Raw genomic sequence first — 25,054 nt, 5'->3', positions numbered from 1 at the left:
TGTCTTTAAACGTTGTATTACTACTCAAGTGCTAGAAGTACTCAGAATGTATTTACTTAAAATACTTGAAGAGATGGAAGTTGTTCTATATTAGTATTTCCTGATAAATCACTTGAACAACTTTTGACAGTTCCATAACGTAATATAATATATTTTAAGTAATGTACTTTTTAATTTGTTTTTAATTTCTTTCTTCCATTTCTTTTTTAATTTGAGTTAATTTCTTAATTTAAGTTATTTCAGTGATCTTAATTACTGTGTTTTTATTCTTTTTTTGTCTATTCTATACATATCTATTTTCTTTTAAATATATTAAACATTATACATTTATCTGAATTACCTTATTTGGTTAACTCAGTATTTTTGTTTATTTATTTCTTGTTTTATATAAATATATAAAATGTCTGAATAATAGCCAATGATAATATATATCTATATTCTTTCAAAATGATCCACGTCATTTAAAGCAAAAATATTTATGGATATATTTATAACTAGTATATAGCATGTTCAAACATGTCCATCATTAAACAAAAGACATACGTATTTATACTTGTGATTTAACGATATCTGGTGAAGTCTGGTGTATTTCTGTCTTTTTATAGAACTTGTTTGTTGTTAATGAACTTTATCTACAATTATATTTGTGTTTGCAAATGTATTCTATCCTGATCCAATTCGTGACATACGTTGATATTATAGTAACTCGAAGTTTCCTAGTAAATCAAGAACATGTTTGTATATGTACATTTGATGGATATACAACGTGTAAGTGTCTTTAATTTTTGAATAAATGATAACAATAATATGCATCACAGATAAAGATTAATGGATATAGAGGTAAACTGTAACGCAGTTTTTTTATAATAATTTGCCTTTAAAAGTCTGATTAATACGCAAGTACCGGAAGCATTTAAAGTGTATATACTTATTATACTTTAATTTCATAATACAAAATATTATATAAAGCCTGGTAAAATGGTATAAAGAGACAATCCCAATGAAAATGTAACGATGACTGTGTAATATAATTTTAAATATTTATCTCTTCTAAGTTTTTCAAGAAAACATAGAACTTGTACTTTTTGTTATTAATTGTGGAAATCTTAGAAGCATCTCCTTTCTCTGCTAAAGCCTTATAACATACATATACAATATTTTCGGCTTACAATGATTTAAAATATAGATTAATAGCAGAACTATTAATAAAAAAAAATATGACCTTCAAATTAATACTTTGTATTTATCATATGACTTACAAGAAAATCCAGCTATCACAGACTGCTCTAATTTCATGGACCAAATACGCTTCTGGCGAAAACATATTTTCATCCTAGTATTTATGATAAGTTTATTTTATATTTCTATGTGATATAAAGTCACTTATCGTAAATAGAGTTAGGCCACGCCTACCACTTCAAAATTCATATTGAAATGTACACACTTCAGCGCGGTAGTCACCGACACAAATCCCATATTTATCCTACAAATCGCGTGTTATCAAATTAAAAAAAAAGTCTGATAAACTTGAGACATACTATACGGTAAATTTACCTAAAATGTATAATACAAAAGTAACGAACTCCAAGGAAAATTAAAAACAGAAAGCCCCATCTCAAATGGCAAAATCAAAGCTCAAACACATCAAATGAATAGAAAAATAATTTATCCCTTTATTGTTGATGCGTCAGAAGCACTTCTAGATTGGCTTTCATAAGAAACGCTGATATCAAAAACAAAAACATAAAACCGAAGGATGTATATGTACTTTGAAATACAGAGAACACATATGCATTGGTTAAGTTTATAAAACATTTTTTTTTTGTGTATTTATGTATTTATCTTTTAAGCAATGAGTCTATTTTATGTAATTGTTTCATATTATGGCAAACAAAATATGCACGGGTATCGTTGTTTCATGTAGATTGCACGAGGCAACATTTCCAAAACAAAACAGACCCAACAATCATAGTATTATCATAGAAGATTGTAGTATATAAAATGTATAAGGTACAATCTGATTTATTTGAAGATATTTTTCTTTTACATGGTGAGGTAATTTGCCTGTATATTTTGTTGGCATACGTGTTTTATTTAAATAGAATATTTCTATTCGTAAACAACCGTTGAAATTTTAGAACTGTTATTTTACTTGTAAATCTATACATATATGAATAAAAAAAGACCAAATCGATTTCAACTTTTCTGTAATAATTATAACTTCTCAAGTACTTTAAACACTCAAATGATATGAATTATGGTTATTTCGTACCCTAATCATTTCGTACCCCCATTTCGTACCCTGGCAAAAACCATTTCGTACCCTGGTTATTTCGTACCTTGACCATTTCGTACCTCATTGACTATTTATATGTATACCATTTCGTGTAGTTGAACATAAATAAATATATCCTATGCATGACTTTTAAATAATACTTTTATAAATATGCAATAAACGTTTTTAGAACTTTAGAAAGCTAGATATTTGTCTCCTGTCCTGTTTGTTTGTGCATAGTGGCCATTTTGGCAAGCACTTTTCATCAGGAATATATATATTGACTAGATATACTGTTCCCAGTTTCTCCAGACAAAATATTAAATTCTTCTTAAAATGTTTTATATTTTTTTTAAATGATAATTTTTACAAATGTATGATACGAAATAGCAAACATGTATCATTTGAACAGTTTCTGACAGTTCAATCAAGTAGTAGAATATATTCTAAATAATGTACAATTTAATTTGTTTATCCTTTCTTTCTTTCTTCCTTTCTTTTTTAGTTTTGATTAATTAATCAATTTAAGTTATTTCAGTGATCAAAAAGTTTATCCATAAATGTATTATTACAAACAATTGTGTAATGACGGGCACACTTCCTGAATCCAATCCCAGTAAAAAAAGGTCATGGTGTAATCAAATTTGAAATATTTTTCTTTTTTGATGTTTTTGTTTTTAAATACAATGTTGACTGCTGTACCCTATTTTAAACATTTTTACGTATTATTCACACATCGTTGTCAATAATGGAGTTGCAATGCATTTTATTTTGTAATAACTAAAATAAATTTCTTAGATGTAGTCTTCTAGTATTTAGCCATTTCTTATTCTATGCATCTTCCTTTTTTCTTTTAAAATGAACTATATTATTTCAAACACAATATCAATGTAAATTGTTGTTACTTGTAATCAATCGTTTTATTTGAGCAATAAACATGCGTTGACTTGAACTTCAAACATTATTTTCCAGCATTTGAGCATTACTACTAAGTCTTTTGTAGACGACAGGCGAGTCTGTCGTACACAACATTTCTATCCTGTAATCTATATTACGTGTATTGTATATTTGTATTATGTGTATGTGATGTTCAGTCCCAGAATCAGGTCACGCCTACCACTTTGTAATAAATGTATACACTTCGACGAGGCAGTCACCGACATAAACTTCATATTTTACCAAAACTTTTGTGTCAATATTATTGATCTTGTACTTATCATTTGATAAATCTGCATAGTCTCTGGTATTCATTTCTTAATGTTGATATATATTATATTATAAAACCTGCTGCAATCGTTCAACTGCATGATTTTTAAAATCACATTTTAAACGTAACAATTAAAATCCGCCGATGTCCAAGACCCTTTCTAAGGTGAACCGATAAAAGCCGTTTTAAGAATATTTTTTTTAAAAGGAAAATGATAAAACATGATGAATTATTATTTAAAGTATAACGACTACTATTATTATTGAAATGTTGTCACATGACATAAAACAATAAAAGTGTACTGACTTCTTGACCATATTAGGATTCAGCCTTTAATTGTCTCCGTTCCTAAACCATATCCTTAAACAGTCATTACGTCAAATCAGTAAACTATCATTGCTTATAGATCACCTATCAACATTTCAATAATAATACTTAAACACTTAGTTACTATTGCAAAGCTGTCAGGAAAAGTTTGAAATATCTGTGTATATTTGAATATCTGCTGTTGTTTCTTTTTTTGCATGTAAATAATTAATTTCGGAAATTTATTCTTTCCTAAAATGAATTCATCCAATTCGAGTGCAACCGTTAACATTATTAATAAGTTGTTACATGGTAAATCTATTTTTTTTGTATATTATGCATTCATATTTTAACAGTATACTACATGTACTACTTGTATATTTTTTTATATCATATAAATCATAATTACAGGATACATGAAATGTGGTGTTCTTTAATAATTTGCTTTAACAGTAAGTTAACAAAATAATTTCCAGAAGAATTCAAAGTCTTAGCACTTAACATAACCTTTATCAAATTTAAGTACTTTATTGAAATTTTGATACATTTGAGTACACTCTAATTAATAACTGATAACACTTAATTTATGTCACAAGCATTATTACGGATTTACATGACATAGGCAAAATCTTTATGTTTAATTGCGGCATGTATTAAAAAAAAATAGCCAAATACAGTTGAAAACTTAGATAAGGGTTGGTATATTTGTTAAATGGCAAAACGAAAGTTTATTTTTCTGTTGTCTTTCCGAATACCTGTTTGAATAATCTTTCTCTGAGCATATTCTCGAGGTCCAAAGAATGTGAATTAATTTAGTAGAAATTATCGAAAATAACTAATACAACAATATAGGAGAAAGCCGAATTAAACAAAAAGTAAAACATTTGAAATATCTATTTATATAGCTATCAAATATACATTCAATTATTAACTTAGAATTTTTAAAATTGTTTTTAAATTTTTTAAGGATTTATTTAATTCATTGTATTTATTTTCTTAATCTTTATTAAGTTTCTTAATTAATTTCTTATTTTAACTATATAATATAGTTTCCTTAAAAATTATCAATAATACTTATAGCTTAAACAATTTATCTATAGATATCGTTTTTACCTGAAGATAGAATGTGCCAACATATCAATGATGATACTTAACCACATAGTTATTGATATAACAGATTGTTCAATGTCAGTTAAAGTCGCGTATAATGACAATCCATGGGGAAATATATAGCCACTGTATTATCCAAGTATTTAACTCCAATATGTTTGCTAATAAATACGGAAAAATAAGATGCATTTTCCTACTCTACTGAAGCATTATTTCATATAAATAATAATATATTTTGTTATACAAAATTAAATAAAAGATCTACATACATTCATGTAAAACATAAACAATTTTACTTAGTAATTGTTTTGATTTCAATATGGAATACTAGTACAACGTAAATCTAGCTCACTTACACTGTTATAAATCATGATAGGATAAGCTACTTATACTTGATAAAAATTATATAAATTACAAAGAATGCTGAATAGATAAAATGTCTGTTTAAATTAGCCTTTTAAGTCTTTTTTCCTAGGTTATCGGAAGCTCTAAAAGTGAATTTAGTTATTACACTTTTAATCTGATTATTTATATATAAACATTGCCTGACATATCCCTATAACAGTTAAGACAGCTTCAGCTATGTATTTATATATTTAATAAATTTTTCAATTACTGTATTTATAGGGGCACTAGCTACGAGATACATAAAAACTTAAGTAATGATTTTATTTTGTTCAATCATTAATGAAAATGAAATAGTGAAATGATAATTCGCTATTCGCAAAGTATGGTTCAATTTTATCAAAATAAGCTAAGAAACATCGATGATGAATTAGTCACTTGCAAGTTATTAATTCGACCTCATTGAATCCGTATTCATGTGAACTTCAATTTTACCCCTTAGCTAGATATGGATTATGCATGAGTAATACGTGTTAGGCTATAAAAAGAAAAAAAATGTCAACATTGAAAGTGAAACACAGTGAACTCATTTAAATGGCTGATTTGATCCACAAAATATCATTCTTATACAGGTAAAGACGAAAATTAACTTTTGTTTTTAACCTTAAAACTGAAATCAAACAGACATAGACAAATCAATTTCCACGAGGTTTATATATCTATTCATATTTATGTTAATGTTTATATCGTGTTATGTGACCGTCGGTTGTTTTCGGGTCATCTCGATAGTTAATTGAATGACGTCTAGACTAAAATACACAAGAAACAAAGCTACATATTATCGAGCCCATGCCTTGTAAATTGTTTATTTTAGACTTTTTTATAATTTGGACAAATGTTTTGCATTGGTATTAATCTAATATGAGAATTTGATTCAAATCGGTGAACATGAAGTTGACAGCTAGTGCCCCTTTAAACGATAACTTGAATTTCATATATTGAAAACAGAAATTAAAACACATGCTTTTAACGTAATTCATATTTGATTTAGCAAATGTTGAACAATATCCTGGATAATACTATACTCAGACATCCTTTAATTGCCTGTAATTGAGTGGATCAATCAGGTTTTCTTGTATTTTATCCTGTCGATGATGGTGTTGATGTTACCCATTTTTCTAGACTTACCTTTAGTTGTTAACACCATTGTCCGTTGTGTAGTTGTGTTCAACGATGGATAGTTGTCTTTTTAATTTGCAAATGCAACACTAATATACGGAAACCATAGTAAACTGTTGACTTGGAGGTTCGCTATATAGTGTGATTTCCAATGAACAATTTACACTTTGTTGAATATGTTTATGGCATCGATTCCAGGAAGTTTTGAATCACCTAATTACATTATTATATGTACTATACAGCTTATGCCTAACTTCTATAATCTAGAAATTATCTATGAGGGTTAATACTGATAGTGTGTCAAAAAAGGCATTAATGATTGACACCCTTAAAACATTTCATTCATAGGTAAGTACATTTTCGGAGCAACTACAAATAATATATCAAACTTCCTTCTGATTCTGATTCAACAGATTGCGTTCATAATTATTATGTAAGGAGTAGGTCATTGTAACGAATTATTGACTTTTGGGGCTACAGATGAAGATCAAGCAGTAAAATGTATCCTGAATTTCCGTAGGGGTTTCTTTCCCTTCCGGTGCAAATGAATTTCCCCCTCCCGGTTCATGGTGGGGTTCATCTTGTTTATGTTTTTTAGTACTTAGCTATTGTATGATGCATTTTTTTTGTCGTTTTTTGTTTTGTTTATTGCCATACCGTGGTCAGCTTTTTGTTGACGTATTGCCCTTTTAGATTCCCTTGGTATTTTTTGCCTCTGATTTTCATACATATATTGTTACAAACTTACTATATACAACATCTGAGCTTATACAAAGTAAAAAAAAAAAAAAAAAAAAAAAATTAAAACGAAAGTTTCCTTTCAAATAGCAGAATCAAAATCTCAAACACATCAAACATATGAAAAACAACTGTCATGTTTCTGACTTGGTACTAGCATTTCCTTGTGTAGAAAATGGTGGATAAAACCTCGTTTTATAGCTAGCGAAGCCTCTCACTTGTATAAAAACTACAATACATTATCGATATATAAAAACAGGTGAATGACGTTCGAATTCATTTTGAACACAGCCATTTTCAAATAAAGATTGAGAATGAGTTCATATTTCAAAAGTTCTCAAATCTCTATCCGACGACACTTTTTTTTTCAACTTCAGATACCTTATTTAACTATAATAGTTGTTTATAAAGCCCCTTAATGTTAGAACAATGTTAAACTTTGTGCAAAGACTACAATAACTTGTTTCGATATCCCAATACACCAATTAATCGCAACGTATGTGTGCATTACTTTACTTAACAATGAAAAAGATAACGGAAATTTGACCATGTTTTGTTTAGGTTTAGTTTCGAATGAATCGAAAGTGAAAGAGCATGGTTTCTGACGACTCGTTTTACTGCAACTGGGTATCATGGGGTCAGTGGTCTCATGGAATGAATGGGGCATAACTTGTTATTCCCATGGAAAAAAAAATATTGCTTTGAATGTAACATCACTTAAACATTTTGGTTCGTAAACAGTATGTGTAGTACATTTAAAGTAAATGTTTTCATCCTACACAGACAGCATGAACCCATTATGAAAGAACAGTCGTAAGAGTGCAGCATTCGTAAATACAATATCAAGTAGTAATATTTATTAATAATTAAAAGTTATATATAAACATTATCATTATAAATAGCACAAATAATGTACAAAGTAGACATATACTACTACTTTAAAAAGAAAATGGACTACATTTGCTTTTTTATTTACATATATATTGAACACATCATCTAGAAATGGTGTTAGAATATAATGTACCAAATTAAAAATTAACAGAAACGTATTTACATGTAAGCAATATACTTGTTTGCAGACACCCAACAGTAACACTCACAACATGTATTTTTAAGACCACATAAAAAACTAATAACAGTAAATATGTCATGAGTTATGAACAACAAAGAGTATTGAAAAATTGCGTTGACATTTTAAGTTGATACAAATACTGGTCATGATATTGCACACGTGATTTGTGTCATTAAGCGAATTGGCTTTTTATTGCTCCGCTGCTATCTTCAGATTAAGGGAAACATGCGAAATATAAGGGCTTAAGATAAAAATAGAAGATGTTGCATGATTGCCTCTGAGACAACTCTCCACAAGAGACCAAAATGACACATAAATTAACAACTATAATTCACCGTACTGCCTTCAACAATGAACAAACCCCACACCGCATAGTCAGTTATAAAAGGCCCCAAAATTACAATGTAAAACAATTCATAAGAGAAAACTAACGGCTTTATTATTGTACAAAACATGAACGAAAAACAAACATGTAACACATAAACAAACGACAACCACTGAATTTCAGGGTCCTGACTTAGGACAGGCACAAACATACATAATGTGGCGGGGTTAAACATGTTAGCTGGATCCCAAACCTCCGCTTAACCTGGGACAGTGATATAACAGTACAACATAAAATTGAACTATACAAATCAGTTAAATAAGGCTTAACTCATCAGATGGACAAAAATAAGTATATTTATCAACACAATATGACTTTTGTAATGTTTGTCTTATGATTTCACAACAATGAAAAAGTACATCAAAAACCTATTTTATTCTAAGCTGTTGGGAAAATATATGGCTATTTACAATAAGACTTTAACTGACAGCTGTTTCTACTTTTAAACTTAAAACTTTTCACACACATACATTGAATATCTATATTTACAATTTACAATACAGAAAGTAGAAAAATACTAAATAGCATTATTCAAATTCAATATTTATAAATGCATATATTTAACAGTTGTCGAGCTGTCTTTTGTAATGTGTTTTCTACCAAGTTTTCCTACGCTGTTTGCTGTCTTCCTGCATATTTACATCATTTGTGTTTCCAATGGGATCGTCCAGGACTTCGAAATAGTGTACACTTGAACAACTAGCATATTGTCTGAACTCGTCCAATCGATTGAATCGTATGGGTTGGTAAAGATTGGTGTACGCGCTGTTTTCTTCATCAGGATGGCTATATTCATCAGAATTATTATGGTCGTTTCCCGACTGCTGCAAGGAAGGCAACAATGATTGATATGGGTTTAAGTAGTCATTGCTTGGGGGACTGATTCGATCATACGAATCACTTGAGGTGTCGTCTTGTTCTAAATGTAGTTGTTCAGGTGGTGTCAAAATGAATTCAGACAACTCAAGTTCGTCTATTTCAGCATATCCGTAACCACTTTCCCTTCCTGTTGAAACAGTGGGGCTTCTTTGAGCGTCACTGTCTAGCTCAATTCCGCGGTTATTTGTATCGACAATTTGATTAATTCCTAGATTTTGGTTATTTTGATATTTTTTGCCTACGTAAAAGCAAGCCATACTAAAGCTAAGAAGAAGAAGAAAACCAACTCCACACGATAAATAAATGATTACTTCAGTATTTATGATACCTGCAAAACAGTAACAATAATATGATGCTATACAATCTGATTAAAATCAATAGTTTAGTTAGCTACGTTCGAATTAAAATTAGCGTTGTCAACGGTCTTAAATCATTCCTTGAAGGTTCATGTTCCGGATCCAATCAAACATTTTACTTAGAAATGTCAGTATGCGCATTATTAACTATTGCAAACATTGATGGGTTATCTGATGAATATGTATATGAATATAGTCCAGCAAGTCTATGTTCTTACCATTCAATTGCCTGGCATTACTGTAAGCGTTCCTCAAAATGGGAAAGAATTACAGTTCAAATGTTGAATTTGTTCTAAATTGTTAGTCGATTCAATCAATATAAAGGTAAAATGATGAATCTATTCTGGCAGTCTACGCTCTCGAGTAACATTTTGAATTTAAAGACCAAACAATCACTAGAATTGATAATTGACAAATTTGCATCCCAAATCTAAATATAATCCCTGATTTATAGTTGATAACTTTCAAATGCATATCCAATAAGCATAATTGCATATGTTGTTTTTTTCTCCCAAATTAGTGTGTATATATTGAATATATTTTTTATAAACGTTAAGTTTAAGTATTTTTTATTATGTGTTTCATTTTTTAATGAACATTTAATTTTCTCTTTCGTAAATAAAACAAGATCTGATCTTACCTGAAGTACTTTCTGATGTACTTGCTGGAGTATCTGTTCCAGCAGAGGATTGAAATGATTCTGTTGTTTCTGATTCTGACAACAAAAATGTGAAACAAAATTATTTAAACAGGCAGGAATCAATCAATCATTCAATAAAACGAGGAAGGACATGTCTTTTGGAGAAAATAACTATTCAACAAACAGTCATCAGCAAAGTAAGAAGTAATGCAATTGTCGACAATTATTTTCACTAGAAATCAAAGTGTTAACTATACCAGTACTAAATCATGTTTCAATGATTGAATGGGTAATGCTTCTCTTTACATGATTGTTATTGGTGAAAATAGATGGTAGAGAATAAAAATATAAAATTCTGATACGACAAGCTAATTGATATTAAAAACAAGTTTACCAGAATTTAGAAATCCTTTAAAAACATATGTTTGTTAGTTTGATCTCTCGTTTTGTAAAGTATATCAACTAATAACATTCATATCCGGAGAAAGATATTTTCAAAATTCAACACATGTATTAGTGTTGTATGAATGTACGTATCCTAAGACAGGAATATTACAATGTTGTTCAAAGCAAGAACACTGTACTATGTTGCCCCCTAAAATAAAATCAATAAATATGGACATTTATGTTAATTGACTTTTAATGTTAGTATATTGCGTATTCGTAATTTTTAATTTTTAATTCTTATAAAATTGAGTATGGAAATGGGGAATGTGTCAAAGAGACAACAACCCGATCATAGAATAAACAACAGCAGAAGGTCACCAACAGGTCATCAATGTAGTGAGAAATTCCCGTCCCCGGAGGCGTCCTTCAGCTAACAAATATATACTAGTACAGTGATAATGAACGCCATACTAAACTCAAAATTGTACACAAGAAACTAAAATTAAAATAATACAAGACTAAACATGCAATGTTAATCTCATTATCAAAAAGAAATTTGGTAGTACCTGTAATAGTGATTATAAGTGTTGTTTGCTTCTGGGAAACAGTTGAAGTTTCTTCTCTATGTTCTGTTGTTAACTCTGATTAGCGAAATGTTTCAAAAAGAAAAAAAAAACATTTAAGTCTACAACGAAGTTTCGTATTTGATTCAATGAATGCATTTTAATCAGAAGTGCAATTTACAAATAAAGCGAACAGTCCATATATGATGTTAGAACGAGACAAATACTTGTAATAAGACTCAGTTTATTCAGAAATCTAACAATATGCGCACAAATGCACAGTCAATAAAGTTTAGATACATTTTCATTGTTACATGTACTAGTTGTCGAACGTTCATAAAAAGTAAAATAACAAAAATACCGAACTTCAAGGAGAATTCAAAACGGAATGGCCTATATCAAATGGCATAATCAGCAGCTCAAACACATTAAACAAATTGAAAACAACTGTCATATTACTGACTTGGTACAGTTTTTTCCTTTTTTTGTGGAAAATGGTGGATTCAACCTGGTTTTATAGCTAGCCTAACCTCTCACTTGTATGACAGTCACATAACAGTCTCATGAATTATATAACATATCTTGTTAATTTCAAACAACATTAAATATCTAATAAATGTTTCAAAATATACTGTACTTTACAAGATATATGATTTGTAGTGTTTTGACTAACCGGTTACTCGGATAATCGTTCGACCGATTAACCGGTTAACTTTATCTATAGTACCCTGTAAATGTACGTTTTTATAATACGATGAATTGAAGTTTGTCCTTTGACCTTATAAGGCTTGTATGTGAGGATTCCTGGCGAAGTTTGACTTTTAATAATCCAAAACACCGTATCTACTATGAAGCTTGTAATAACTTCAGATTGGAAAACAAACTTCTTTATCTTGTCGAATTGAAAATGTCTGAAACCGATGATACTTTCATTTTTTCTTGGTGTCTCAGAAAATAATGTTGAGTGTTTCAATTTGAAATGATTAAGCCTGTTACTCGTACCATCAGGTAGACATTAATTACATTCACGTTGATTTGCATTTCACAATTTTTGAGTTGGCATTTCGTTTAAAGTAAAGCCTTGCACGATTGAAGTTGCACATTCAGATGTTGGTCTACGCAATATTTGATCAAAAATAAAATAATGAACTAAATCGTAAAATTAAATCGGATCACTGATTTAAAGTTACAGTTTAAAAAGACATATGTACTAATTATGGTTACTTTATATCTTGCCCCGAGCTGATAGACAAGTTGTCTAAATTCTAATTAATTCTATGTTTTTTGGAATAACAATTATAGCAATCAATATACTGGACAATTAATCTGTCAAATTAAATACCACGACGAAAATTTTAAAATATAATAAAATTATTAAACGATTTCAATACACATTTATATCAAATCTATTGAAATTGAAAAAAAATACCGGTTAACTGGTTAGCGTTTTTGGTATTCGATGTTCGGTCCGTCCGACAGTTAACGGGTTAACCGTTGACAACACTAATAACTTGATATATAATAGTATTTTATTTTATCTTTACGATATATTAACTCGTCAATAAGATATCTTGTTTTATATATACGATATGTTATTTTATCTATAATATATCTTATTTTATCTATAAGATATCCTATTGTATCTCTACGATATCTTATTGTTTCATTAAGACATATCATTGGTTTATAAGATATCCTATTGTATCTCTACGATATCTTATCATGTCATTACGACAAATCATTGGTTTATAAGATATCCTAATGTATCTCTACGATATCTTGTTATTTCATTAAGATATATCATTGGTTTATAAGATATCCTATTGTATCTCTACGATATCTTATTATTTCATTAAGACATATCATTGGTCTATAAGATATCCTAATGTATCTCTACGATATCTTATTATTTCATTAAGACATATAATTGGTTTATAAGATATCCTATTGTATCTACACGATATCTTATTATTTCATTAAGACATATCATTAGTCTATAAGATATCCTATTGTATCTCTACGATATCTTATTATTTCATTAAGACATATCATTGGTTTATAAGATATCCTATTGTATCTCTACGATATCTTATTATTTCATTAAGACATATCATTGGTTTATAAGATATCTTATTGTATCTCTACGATATCTTATCATTTCATTAAGACATATCATTGGTCTATAAGATATCCTATTGTATCTCTACGATATATTATTATTTCATTAAGACATATCATTGGTTTATAAGATATCCTATTGCATCTCTACGATATATTATCATTTCATTAAGACATATCATTGGTTTATAAGATATCCTATTGTATCTCTACGATATCTTATTATTTCATTAAGACATATCATTGGTTTATAAGATATCCTATTGTATCTCTACGATATCTTATTATTTCATTAAGACATATCATTGGTTTATAAGATAACCTATTGTATCTCTACGATATCTTATCATTTCATTAAGACATATCATTGGTCTATAAGATATCCTATTGTATCTCTACGATATCTTATCATTTCATTAAGACATATCATTGGTTTATAAGATATCCTATTGTATCTCTACGATATCTTATCATTTCATTAAGACATATCATTGGTTTATAAGATATCCTATTGTATCTCTACGATATCTTATCATTTCATTAAGACATATCATTGGTTTATAAGATATCATATTGTATATCTACGATATCTTATCATTTCATTAAGACATATCATTGGTTTATAAGATATCCTATTGTATCTCTACGATATCTTATTATTTCATTAAGACATATCATTGGTTTATAAGATATCCTATTGTATCTCTACGATATCTTATTATTTCATTAAGACATATCATTGGTTTATAAGATATCCTATTGTATCTCTACGATATCTTATTATTTCATTAAGACATATCATTGGTTTATAAGATAACCTATTGTATCTCTACGATATCTTATCATTTCATTAAGACATATCATTGGTCTATAAGATATCCTATTGTATCTCTACGATATCTTATCATTTCATTAAGACATATCATTGGTCTATAAGATATCCTATTGTATCTCTACGATATCTTATCATTTCATTAAGACATATCATTAGGTTATAAGATATCCTATTGTATCTCTACGATATCTTATCATTTCATTAAGACATATCATTGGTTTATAAGATATCGTCTTTTGTATCTCTACGATATCTTATCATTTAATTAAGACATATCATTGGTTTATAAGATATCCTATTGTATCTCTATGATATCTTATTATTTCATTAAGACATATCATTGGTTTATAAAATATCCTATTGTATCTCTACGATATCTTATCATTTCATTAAGACATATCATTGGTTTATAAGATATCCTATTGTATCTCTACGATATCTTATCATTTCATTAAGACATATCATTGGTTTATAAGATATCCTATTGTATCTCTACGATATCTTATTATTTCATTAAGACATATCATTGGTTTATAAGATATCCTATTGTATCTCTACGATATCTTATTATTTCATTAAGACATATCATTGGTTTATAAGATATCCTATTGTATCTCTACGATATCTTATCTTTTCATTAAGACATATCATTGGTTTATAAGATATCCTATTGTATCTCTACGATGTCTTATCATTTTATTAAGACATATCATTGGTTTATAAGATATCCTATTGTATCTCTACGATATCTTATTATTTCATTAAGACATATCATTGGTCTATAAGATATCCTATTGTATCTCTACGATATCTTATCATTTCATTAAGACATATCATTGGTCTATAAGATATCTTATTGTATCTCTACGATATCTTATCATTTCATTAAGACATATCAGTGGTTTATAAGATATCGTCTTTTGTCACGAGTTTGTTGACCGCTATGTTAAATCCGTTTACCAGATGAAAGCGGATATGTTCCAAATGTTGTAACTTCAATCCCATTTCCTTTTTCCCGAATATAACCTACCGAATTTTAATTATTAACGTATTTGTACTAACATGAGCAACACGACGGGTGCCACATGTAAGCAGGTTCTGGTTCTGGTTCGGGGGGAACCTGATATCACCCCCAGTTTTTGGTTAGGTTCGTGTCGCTCAGTCTTTAGTTTTCTATGTTGTCTTTTGTGTACTGTGTCTGTTTGTCTTTTTATTTTTTACCAAAGACGTTGTCAGTTTATTTTCAACTTATGAGTTTGAATGACTCTTCAGTATCTTTCGCCTCACTTTGATCTTTCAGACATATCATTGGTTTATAAGATATCGTTTTTAGTAATATATTTGGTCACAATGAAAAAACAAATTTCTCTATAATTGCAGTTCTTAAATTTTTTAAAAAAATAAATTAGATATCATATCAATTTAATAACATCTTATTGATTAAATAAGATATTTGTATTTATTGTTTAAATAAATATTTTATTTGATTGATTATTTTCTTATTCAGTTAATTCAGCTATCGTATTTATTCAATACGATCTATGATTAACTTTATAAGATATCTGATTAACTTTATAAGATATCTGATTAACTTTATAAGATATCTGATTAACTTGATTAAATATCTGATATACTTTACAAGATATCTGATTAACTTTATAAGATATCTGATTAACTTTATAAGATATCTGATTAACTTTATAAGATATCTGATTAACTTTATAAGATATCTGATTAACTTGATTAAATATCTGATATACTTTACAAGATATCTGATTAACTTTATAAGATATCTGATTAACTTTATAAGATATCTGATTAACTATATAAGATATCTTGAAAATAGAATAAATATTAAAACTGCCTGCCATATTCCTGTCTCAAAATTGTATATAGCATTACAGATTGAGACATATCATTTCTGTTATTTAGCAATTCAAGATATAGGAGGAAAATGTTGATTTGCACAGGCATTTTTTTTGAAATTATTTAATTATTCAATTAGTATAATATTTTTCATGTAACCGACTTTTGACTCCAGTGTCTATTATTTTTCGACAAGTTACTTACTCGTTGTTAATACAGTCTTATACTCGGTCAACTAAGAGCAACTTTAAGAAATAAAATCAAGGTAACAATCAGTGCAATTAAAAAAAAAGTAGGAAAAAGTCAACTATTTTTCAATGATTTGGCATGTATGGAAAACATAATACAGTAAATTATTTCCCCAAATTCACCGACCGTAAGCTTGCTCTCACTTGACCGAGTATCAGAATTTCATACAATATTGCAGGTATCCTGTTTAAAAAATCATAATTTCCGGAGTCAGAAGTCGGTTATATGAAAATAGACTATACCATCTCATGCCAGAACTGTACTTGTCAATAGTTTGATATCTTGATTTAATTTCTTGCACTGAAATTTACTCTATAGACATGATTGACGCACATGAATACATTTTAATCAGCTTATGCATAAGTAGAAATACAATAAGACAACTTTCCCCAAAAGACTAAAGCCCTCCAAATACAGTTTCACGACGGATCATGTTGTCTTTTTATTTTTTTATTTTGTTATGTTCATTAAGCATGACGACTATATTTGAAAATTTTAAACGATAACTACGTGTTAACAAGTCATTTGATATTCAATTGATGAAATGTTTCATTTTCTTGACAGCCTAGAAGCGCTTGACATCAGTCAGTTGTATCATGTTTTCCAAGTTGTTCCAATAAACACAATTACAAATGCTGTTTTTTTTTCTCTCTCTAGAAATAGTCTGTATATATTGACTAAGAAGAAGAAAATGCATCTGTTGTTTCTGATTCTGACAAAAACTATGAAAAAAGAAGGAATTTAAACAAGCAACAATCCACTTCCAATTAAATATTATTGATGTAGTAGTTCAGACTAGTGTTGTTGTCTTACCTGTCGGGTAAAATGGTTAAGTTAAGTAAAAGCATATCATTGAGAGGAAACCAAAACTACATCAAAGAGACCACTGGATTTAAAGAAAAAGAAAAGTTTATAAAATTCCCATAGGAATATCTAACGTTTGAAACAAAACAAACGCAAACCGAGTAAAACTGAAACATATTAAAGTAAAGCGTGAAGAATAAGAAGACTTTTTTTTTAATTTGATTTTTTAAGTTAGTTGTGGTTGTAAAACTACATCTATAATTGACTTTATTGTTAAAAATCTTAGGAATGAAAGGTACGACTCTGACAAATGAAAACAAGGTATGGAAATATGGAAATTTACAAGAAAATACTAGTATAGATGTAATACCACCATTGTTTTTCTCCTATAAGTCTCTATTAAATTTGCATTTTTCCAAAAATTGTGCAGAATTTATCTTTGTTATAAATAACATTTCGCATAACATTTCGTTGCAGATAAGATAATAACTATCACCGGAACCAATCAAATGTTCACCCCTTTTTTTCCTGTGTACAAGCTTCAGTAACCATGTAACCTCAAGTTTCCAAAATATTTTAAATAAACACCGAATAAAAAAAGAACGGTGCTTTGAAACACCCAAGATACTGTTTACGACTCAGAAATGTTTTATTGCAATGAAATGTAGGATTAATTTCCTACAACTGTCAATTTCAAGGGAATATTTTTCAATCCTTTTTCGTATGCAACCGGATGTGACGTACTATGATTTGGTATCAACCTATACAACAAATAATTTAGTACGTATTTACGCATATATAAGTAAATAGATTGTAAAGTATAACATGTAATAACAGGTGATAATTATTGATATCTGATGCAGATCTTTTAAATTGTCAAATCATCACAATTTAATAAGTATGTAAAAGAGGGACGAAAGATACTAAAGGGACAGTCAAACTTATAAATCTAAAACAAACTGGCTAAAATTGAAAAAGACAAACAGAAAAACAATAGTAAACATGACACAACATAAAAAAACTAAAGAATACACAACACGAACCCCACCAAAAACTAGGGGTGATCTCAGGTGCTCCAGAAGGGTAAGCAGATCCTGCTCCACATGTGGCACCCGTCGTGTTGCTTATGTGATTACAAATCCGGTAAATAGTCTAATTCGGTAGGTCACATTCATGAAAGGGAAGGGGATTGTAGTTACGACGTAAGGAACATATCCGATAACATTTGTTCCATAACGGTCAAATAACTCGTGATGGCGTCCGTAAAATTTACGAAGGGATGATTTCAACTTCACCATTTGGAACTCTTGGTTTAATAGCTTCCTTGTGAGCAGCAACCCTCTATCAAAAAAATCATGATAGGCAACGCAAGCACGGGAAAATCGTATCAATTGGGAGATATATACCCCGTATGCAGGTGCTGCTGGAATGTTGCTACTTAGAAATGGAAAGTTCACAATTGGAAAGCTGAAATCATCTCTTTTGTCGTAAAGTTTTGTTTTCAACCTACCCTCATTGTTAATTTCTAGATGTAAGTCAAGATATGAAGCCGACTTAACTGTATCTGTAGTATCCTTTATCTCTAGTTCGATGGGATAGATGCGTTCCACATAGTCACCAAATTTTGAATTGTTTAGTGAAAGAACATCATCTATATAGCGGAAAGTAGAGTTAAAGGATATTGCTAACTTCTTATCTGTCTTCCTAAGAATTTCCTGCATGAAGTCAGCCTCATAATAATAAAGATAGCAAGTCGGCAAGTAGAGGGGCACAGTTTATTCTCATTGGAATGCCGACAGTCTGTTGAAAAACACGTCCTCCGAACGTAACAAATATGTTGTCAATCAAGAAATCAAGCATCTTGATAATATCCGTTTCAGAGAATTTTTTGTTTGAATCAGAGTGATTCTTTACAAAGTAGGATTTATTCCTCCCTAAGACAAGATACTTGTATCTACGTTGGCCATTCTTTTTTATGAAGCAAAGTAATACCAACTCTTTCAATTTGTCTTTTAGTTTGGAATGTAGAATACGTGTGTAAAGACCAACTCATGCATATCCATGACATGTGCATGTCCAAGTGGTTGTGTTTTGTGAAATCTTTTTATTTTATTTCTTTTATTTTAAGAATGTGTACTGACAGAAGATATTTGATTGTTTCTTTTCGATTTATTCACATTTATTCCGATTAATCCACAGATGAAATTATTGTGTCAATCTTTTAAGCGTTCTTGGTTTGTCGTTCCTTGTTGTCTGCACATAATATCCGTTTTAAAATAAAACTGATTCCGGACAAAAGAATCACGGATAGCGACACAAAGTACCTGTCAAATAGATCGACTCATAAATGTTTAACAGAAAACTGAGTCAATACAACTATTTTGAAATGCTATTTACTGTTTAAAGTCTGTGCCTGGTAAGGCATATTTACACAAAAAAAAACCAAACCAAATAAATAAACAAAGACAACTCCATTAGTGTGTAAGCAGTTAATCCTCCCGAAAGTAGGAGCATCTCCATGTATTTTGTAAATTACATAGAAAAAAAAGACAGCAGTGTTTTTTTTAATTTAATAATTCAATAATCTAGTGTAAGTTTTAATTCAAAACTTTCAATGAAGAATTATCAATGACATACATAACATCTTCACCCAAAGGGTACAAGGGACCAATTCTCCTTATAGAGATATTTATATATAATAAAAGCATAGACTTTTTACAAGTATCACTCCAAACTTTGGCTAGCTGGACCCCCGTTTTTCAAAATCCTATATTTGTATCTTATTTATTCATTTTACAATATTAATACATCCCGCAATTTACATTTTGTATTGGGATTGCTAGGAAGTTGATTCATTCTGTTTTAAAAAAAAAAAGACTAGAGATGAAAGCTACACGTCAAAGGTGAATTAGCAAACATGTGACCAAACATTCTAGGAAAATCAATTCATTGGAATTTTAGGTTAGCTTGATGGACAGAACATAAATGCTGAAAATGCCTGACTGATGTTGATGAAATTTCATCCTATATTAGCAGGGGATTTTTTTTTCATCAGGTATCCGTAGCAGGGAAAAATATTTTTTTTTGTTACTCACTCATCTGAAGTTGTATTTCTGAGTTGCAATAATTATTGATAAATGTGTAGGAAATTAAATATTGATAAAAAGTCGACACACAGAACACTATATTTTCTTTATTTCCTTTTGGGATGGAGGAGGGATGGATACTCATAAGGAGTTATTTTGCGTCCTCACTTGGAGTTTAATGCTTTGTATGTCATACTGTTTTAACATATGTGGTGTTCAAAGCTTATGATATTACCTGTCTTATTAGTGTGTTAAAAGGGAACAGTTCTTTTAACGCTAATCAAGGGAGATAACTCATATTAAGAAGACATTTGTATGTAATATTCATTTTTCTTTGAAATTATGGAAACTCCAGGGATTTTTTATGACAATAGATCAAGCTTTTTATCATTCGGATTGACTTTTGACATAATAATATTACAAAAAAGAAAAGGCATGTGTGGAAGATATATATCAACACTCAATGGAATAAATATCTTATTGATTAATCAATGAATCTGTCCAAAATAAGTTCTAGGTAATATTATGGGTTTATAACAAAATATAATTTCTCAACTCTACCACAGTATATTATCAAAACAGGAATATAATGAATAATTCAAAAAACTACTTTTTTTCTGTATTTGCATCTTATCAAACACATGCGTGACACATGCATTTTTATAGACACAAGCGATTCACATGCACGTTTTCAACAAGATATTCATATGGAAAATTTCACGCTTACAATGATGTAAAATTACATATATATGACGAATGCTAATAATACATATAAAACGTGTTTTCATATCGATGGATTTCACGTGTGTATATAGCATGTGTTGCATGTGTTTCAAATACATGCGTGGCAAATGCGTATATTTAGACACGTGCGATTCAAATTTGAACGCATGTGTGCCACGCATATTTTTCATACGTGGCAGGAAACATGCGTGTCATGCATGTGATACACTTGTAACTCATGCGTTTCAAGGTACAAGCGTAATACATGTGTTGCATTTTTGCCATAGTAGGATAAAAGGTTTTCAAGGATCACATATTGTTTTACATTGAATACAAATAATATGTTCAACTTTTTCTGAATATATACATTGCATTTTGAAATGGATCCTTTAACTTCCACTAGGTGTTTCAGTCTAAAACTAAGTGCACAGCTGATTTAGGTCAATTTGCATGTACTTTTTGTAAATTTTTGTACTTTTGTCTTTCGTTTTTGCTGATATGCTTTGTCTATATTCCTTTTCCTTTGACTTTGTTGATATATTTGCTTGTTTTTGTAGTGATTAAGATTATTACACAATGGTGACTGCCGTAATCTTATTTTTGACATTTGTACCTTTTATGTCTGTTTGTTTTGTTCACACAGCGTTGTCAATATAATAGAATTGTATGCGACTGTCCTACAAGTGAGAGGTTTAGCTAGCTATAAAACCAGGTTTAATCCACCATTTTCTTCATAAGAAAATGTCTGTACCTGATCTGTTTGAACTTTTGATTTTGCCATTTTCCTAAGGACTTTCCGTTTAAAGTTTTCCTCGGAGTGAGGTATTTTTGTTATTTTACTTTTTGGGCAATGCTTCAGATGTATCAATATATAACGGCATATGGAAAAATTTAAACAAAAATGTTATTCATTCTAATGGCATTTAAGGCAACGCTAGTTTGTTAATGTTCAAATATCCAGACAAAAAACACAAATTTGAACATTGTCAGTCAATGTCATTGCGAGTTTGCCCATATATATAGCCCTAAATAGAACAATGTAGAATATTTAGTACCTATGTTGTGTTATTCGTATGTAGCTACCATTGACATGCACAATTACCTATTAATTGTAAGGTGGTTAAATCTCAATGAATGTCCCCCTTCAACTCGTTGCAATGAATGATGCATTGTAAGCTTTCCAATTTGAAATTCATTAAAATAACTGCACCAAAAGCGTGTGTTTTATAAGAACTCATAGTATTGTTTATATTGCATACACAATACTCATGTAGATATAAATACAATTTGCAAACAGATTAAAACTAAGGACTAAAACAGAAACTTCATAAGCTAGATTTGGGAATCAAATGCCTGGATTTATTATCTTTCAAGTCCAATAACAGTTGTTACTTTCTCAAATGGTGTGTAAAAAGAAACTTGTGTTTATTGATATTTATTTCATTATGTACGTCTACCTTTACGTTGGGGCCTTTTAAAGTAGAAAATAGGGAAAGATAACCAAAAGGGGTCTGTATTTGTCTCAGTGGAGAGCATACCACATTTCGTTATTTGCTATTGTTCTGATTGATATTTTAGGCTGTTGAAAACCTGATTTTGTATTAGTAATTATTGACTTTGAAAAGCTCACAAGAACTATGAATAGTCTAAGATAAGTACTGTATGTCTGTTTTTAAGTTGTTTGTTTGTGAATTGCATCGATCAAATAAGCACAGTCATTTCTAAGTTGTTAAGCTGTTCCTTACTATGTTGACCAGTTACACTCCTGTCAAATGTTATAGGTAAGGTTCAACTGTTTCGTTTTTTTAAATCGATTGGCTGTTTACAGCTTATTATTTCTAATGATCATGATTAATACGTAAGTTCACCTTAGCTACTTGCAGCAGTGTCCTTTGATCTGTGGTTCATGTGTTTCTCATTGTCAATCAACCCACATCTCCTCTATTTACAAAAAAAAAATAATATTGTGTGACTGGTTTGTGATTGTTTGATTAACTATGTTGAAGGCAAACTCATTGATACAAACAAATTTTGTATTATTTGCCTTGGTTATATGCAAAATACTAGCTGTATGCTGCATATCTCTGTTTTTCTTCCTACGTTGTTATTGTTGTTTCTTTCAATATATATATTATATTATATTACCTTTGCAGTTGTTGAAGTTATGATTAACTAACCATGTGATTTCACCTTCACACTTCGCACGGGAATTTCCGAAATTATTATTCTTTTGAAGAAAAATCTTCAATTCTCTCACATCACAAGTTGAACAGTTAAAGGGATTATTGTGTAGTCTCCTGTTTTATAAAAACAACAAAATATAATTAATTCTGCGTGGTGCAAAGAATAACTAATGTAATTATGTTTCTGATTAAAAAAAACAACAAATTGACCATCCTCTTATACAATTAATACATGGTGCACAATTCTGTCGAGTATAATGGCATCCGATCACATCCAAAAGCTACAAAAAATGCTGAAACTGCTTATGGTGTCTTCACACTATATTTGCAAAAGTCAGAGAGAATATGGTTTACTTATTCATTGAAATTTGGTGATGACTTCGTGTTCGATAACTGTTTTAAATAACGGTAATTTGTTTACTCTGTGTAGTTTTTCCTCTTGATGTGTTAAATCCCAACTGATGCTTCATGTTAATATTAGTAATTGACTTTGAAGTAGTTTTCGGTTATTCAATTTTAACGAGTGTTGTATCGGGCTGTTTTCAGCTTACTATGAGATTATCAAACGGTTGAAAGTCGTACGGTAGCCTATATATTGTCATCTTTCGTTTTTGGTCTATAGATGTCATTGATAATCACACATGAACCACATCACCCTGTCTTTATTTTGAAATTAACGTAGTTATTTTAGGCAACTTGAACATTCAAATCTATTTCAAAGAATAATCATAATAGCGGTAAGCAAACTCAAAGTATAAAAAACAGCTGATTTTAGGAAATCCTGGGATGCAATCCTGTCTAAACGATGAGAACGACCAGCATGATGATAATGCACATTCGACATTGATTCATTATGTCAAATATAGCTGCTGTTTTTCTGTTTTCACTTTATACTGTTCATAGAACAAGCAATTGTTTTTGTCTTACGAACTATAAAAGTCAGTCTTAAAATACTAAGAGCAATCCCATTTGGAACCACTATACAAGGTAATATATTTCGTAATGAACCCTTTTCTGTATCTGAACTCCTCAAAACCTTTTAACACAACAATATCCAAAAGATTTTCAATTAAATCATAAGGTTTGGAAGTGAATAGGAGACCATTTGATCCGCATTTGCACAGTTTCGGTTATTTGTTGTGCACAAAATGTTAAAATGGTATTGAAAAAAGTAAAAAATTTATCTCGACAAATTAAAATATTTTAAAGTCTCAATTATTAGAGAAAGTATTTACTTAATGACCGAAGATATTGAATAGGAATAAGTAAAGAACTATCCTTTTTGAATATGCAGAAATTAATGAAAACAAATAATGTCCTCTGTTATCAACGACAAAAAATGAAAATCAGGGCACTAATTAGAACATGGTATATCGCGATTTTGATGTCATTAATCGCAGAACTGTTAATCATTAAACTAATGAACTATCAGATTCTATGAAAGAAAATCTAATAACAAATAAAACTAGCCTATTTCAAAAAGCAATTATTTTATTAAAAACATAATGAATTTTGTTGGTAATATTTAATCATTATTAATCAACATACGATAGATATCACGAATTTTCGTTTCTGAAATCTTCAAATTTGTCTTACATTTTTTTTGGTCACAAAATTGAAATCAACAATTTTAAGAACCCACAAAGATGTAACTTTTTATGAAACCACGAAAATTGATATCCACGAATAGAGGAACTTTGACAGTGTATTAATTCAATCGACACTTTTTTAAAATTTATTTAAAATAA

The 25,054-nt window shown here is 29.5% G+C and overlaps 1 protein-coding gene across 1 annotated transcript; it reads right to left on the bottom strand.

Moving 5' to 3' along the window:
* Positions 1-8,117: 8,117 nt before the first annotated feature.
* On the bottom strand, positions 8,118-23,414 carry LOC139492034 (uncharacterized). The gene is made up of 4 exons (XM_071280097.1): positions 23,269-23,414; positions 11,446-11,520; positions 10,493-10,567; positions 8,118-9,824 (listed from the first exon to the last, which is right to left on the bottom strand). The coding sequence occupies exon 4, from the start codon at positions 9,751-9,753 to the stop codon at positions 9,214-9,216; it is 540 nt and encodes a 179-aa protein (XP_071136198.1). The 5' UTR covers positions 9,754-9,824; positions 10,493-10,567; positions 11,446-11,520; positions 23,269-23,414; the 3' UTR covers positions 8,118-9,213.
* Positions 23,415-25,054: the final 1,640 nt, after the last annotated feature.

The sequence above is a fragment of the Mytilus edulis genome, chromosome 10 (genome assembly GCF_963676685.1).
Source record: "Mytilus edulis chromosome 10, xbMytEdul2.2, whole genome shotgun sequence".
NCBI lineage: Eukaryota > Metazoa > Mollusca > Bivalvia > Mytilida > Mytilidae > Mytilus > Mytilus edulis.
Note: the sequence above shows the minus strand (reverse complement) of the source record. Positions and strands in the feature narration are given on the sequence as shown.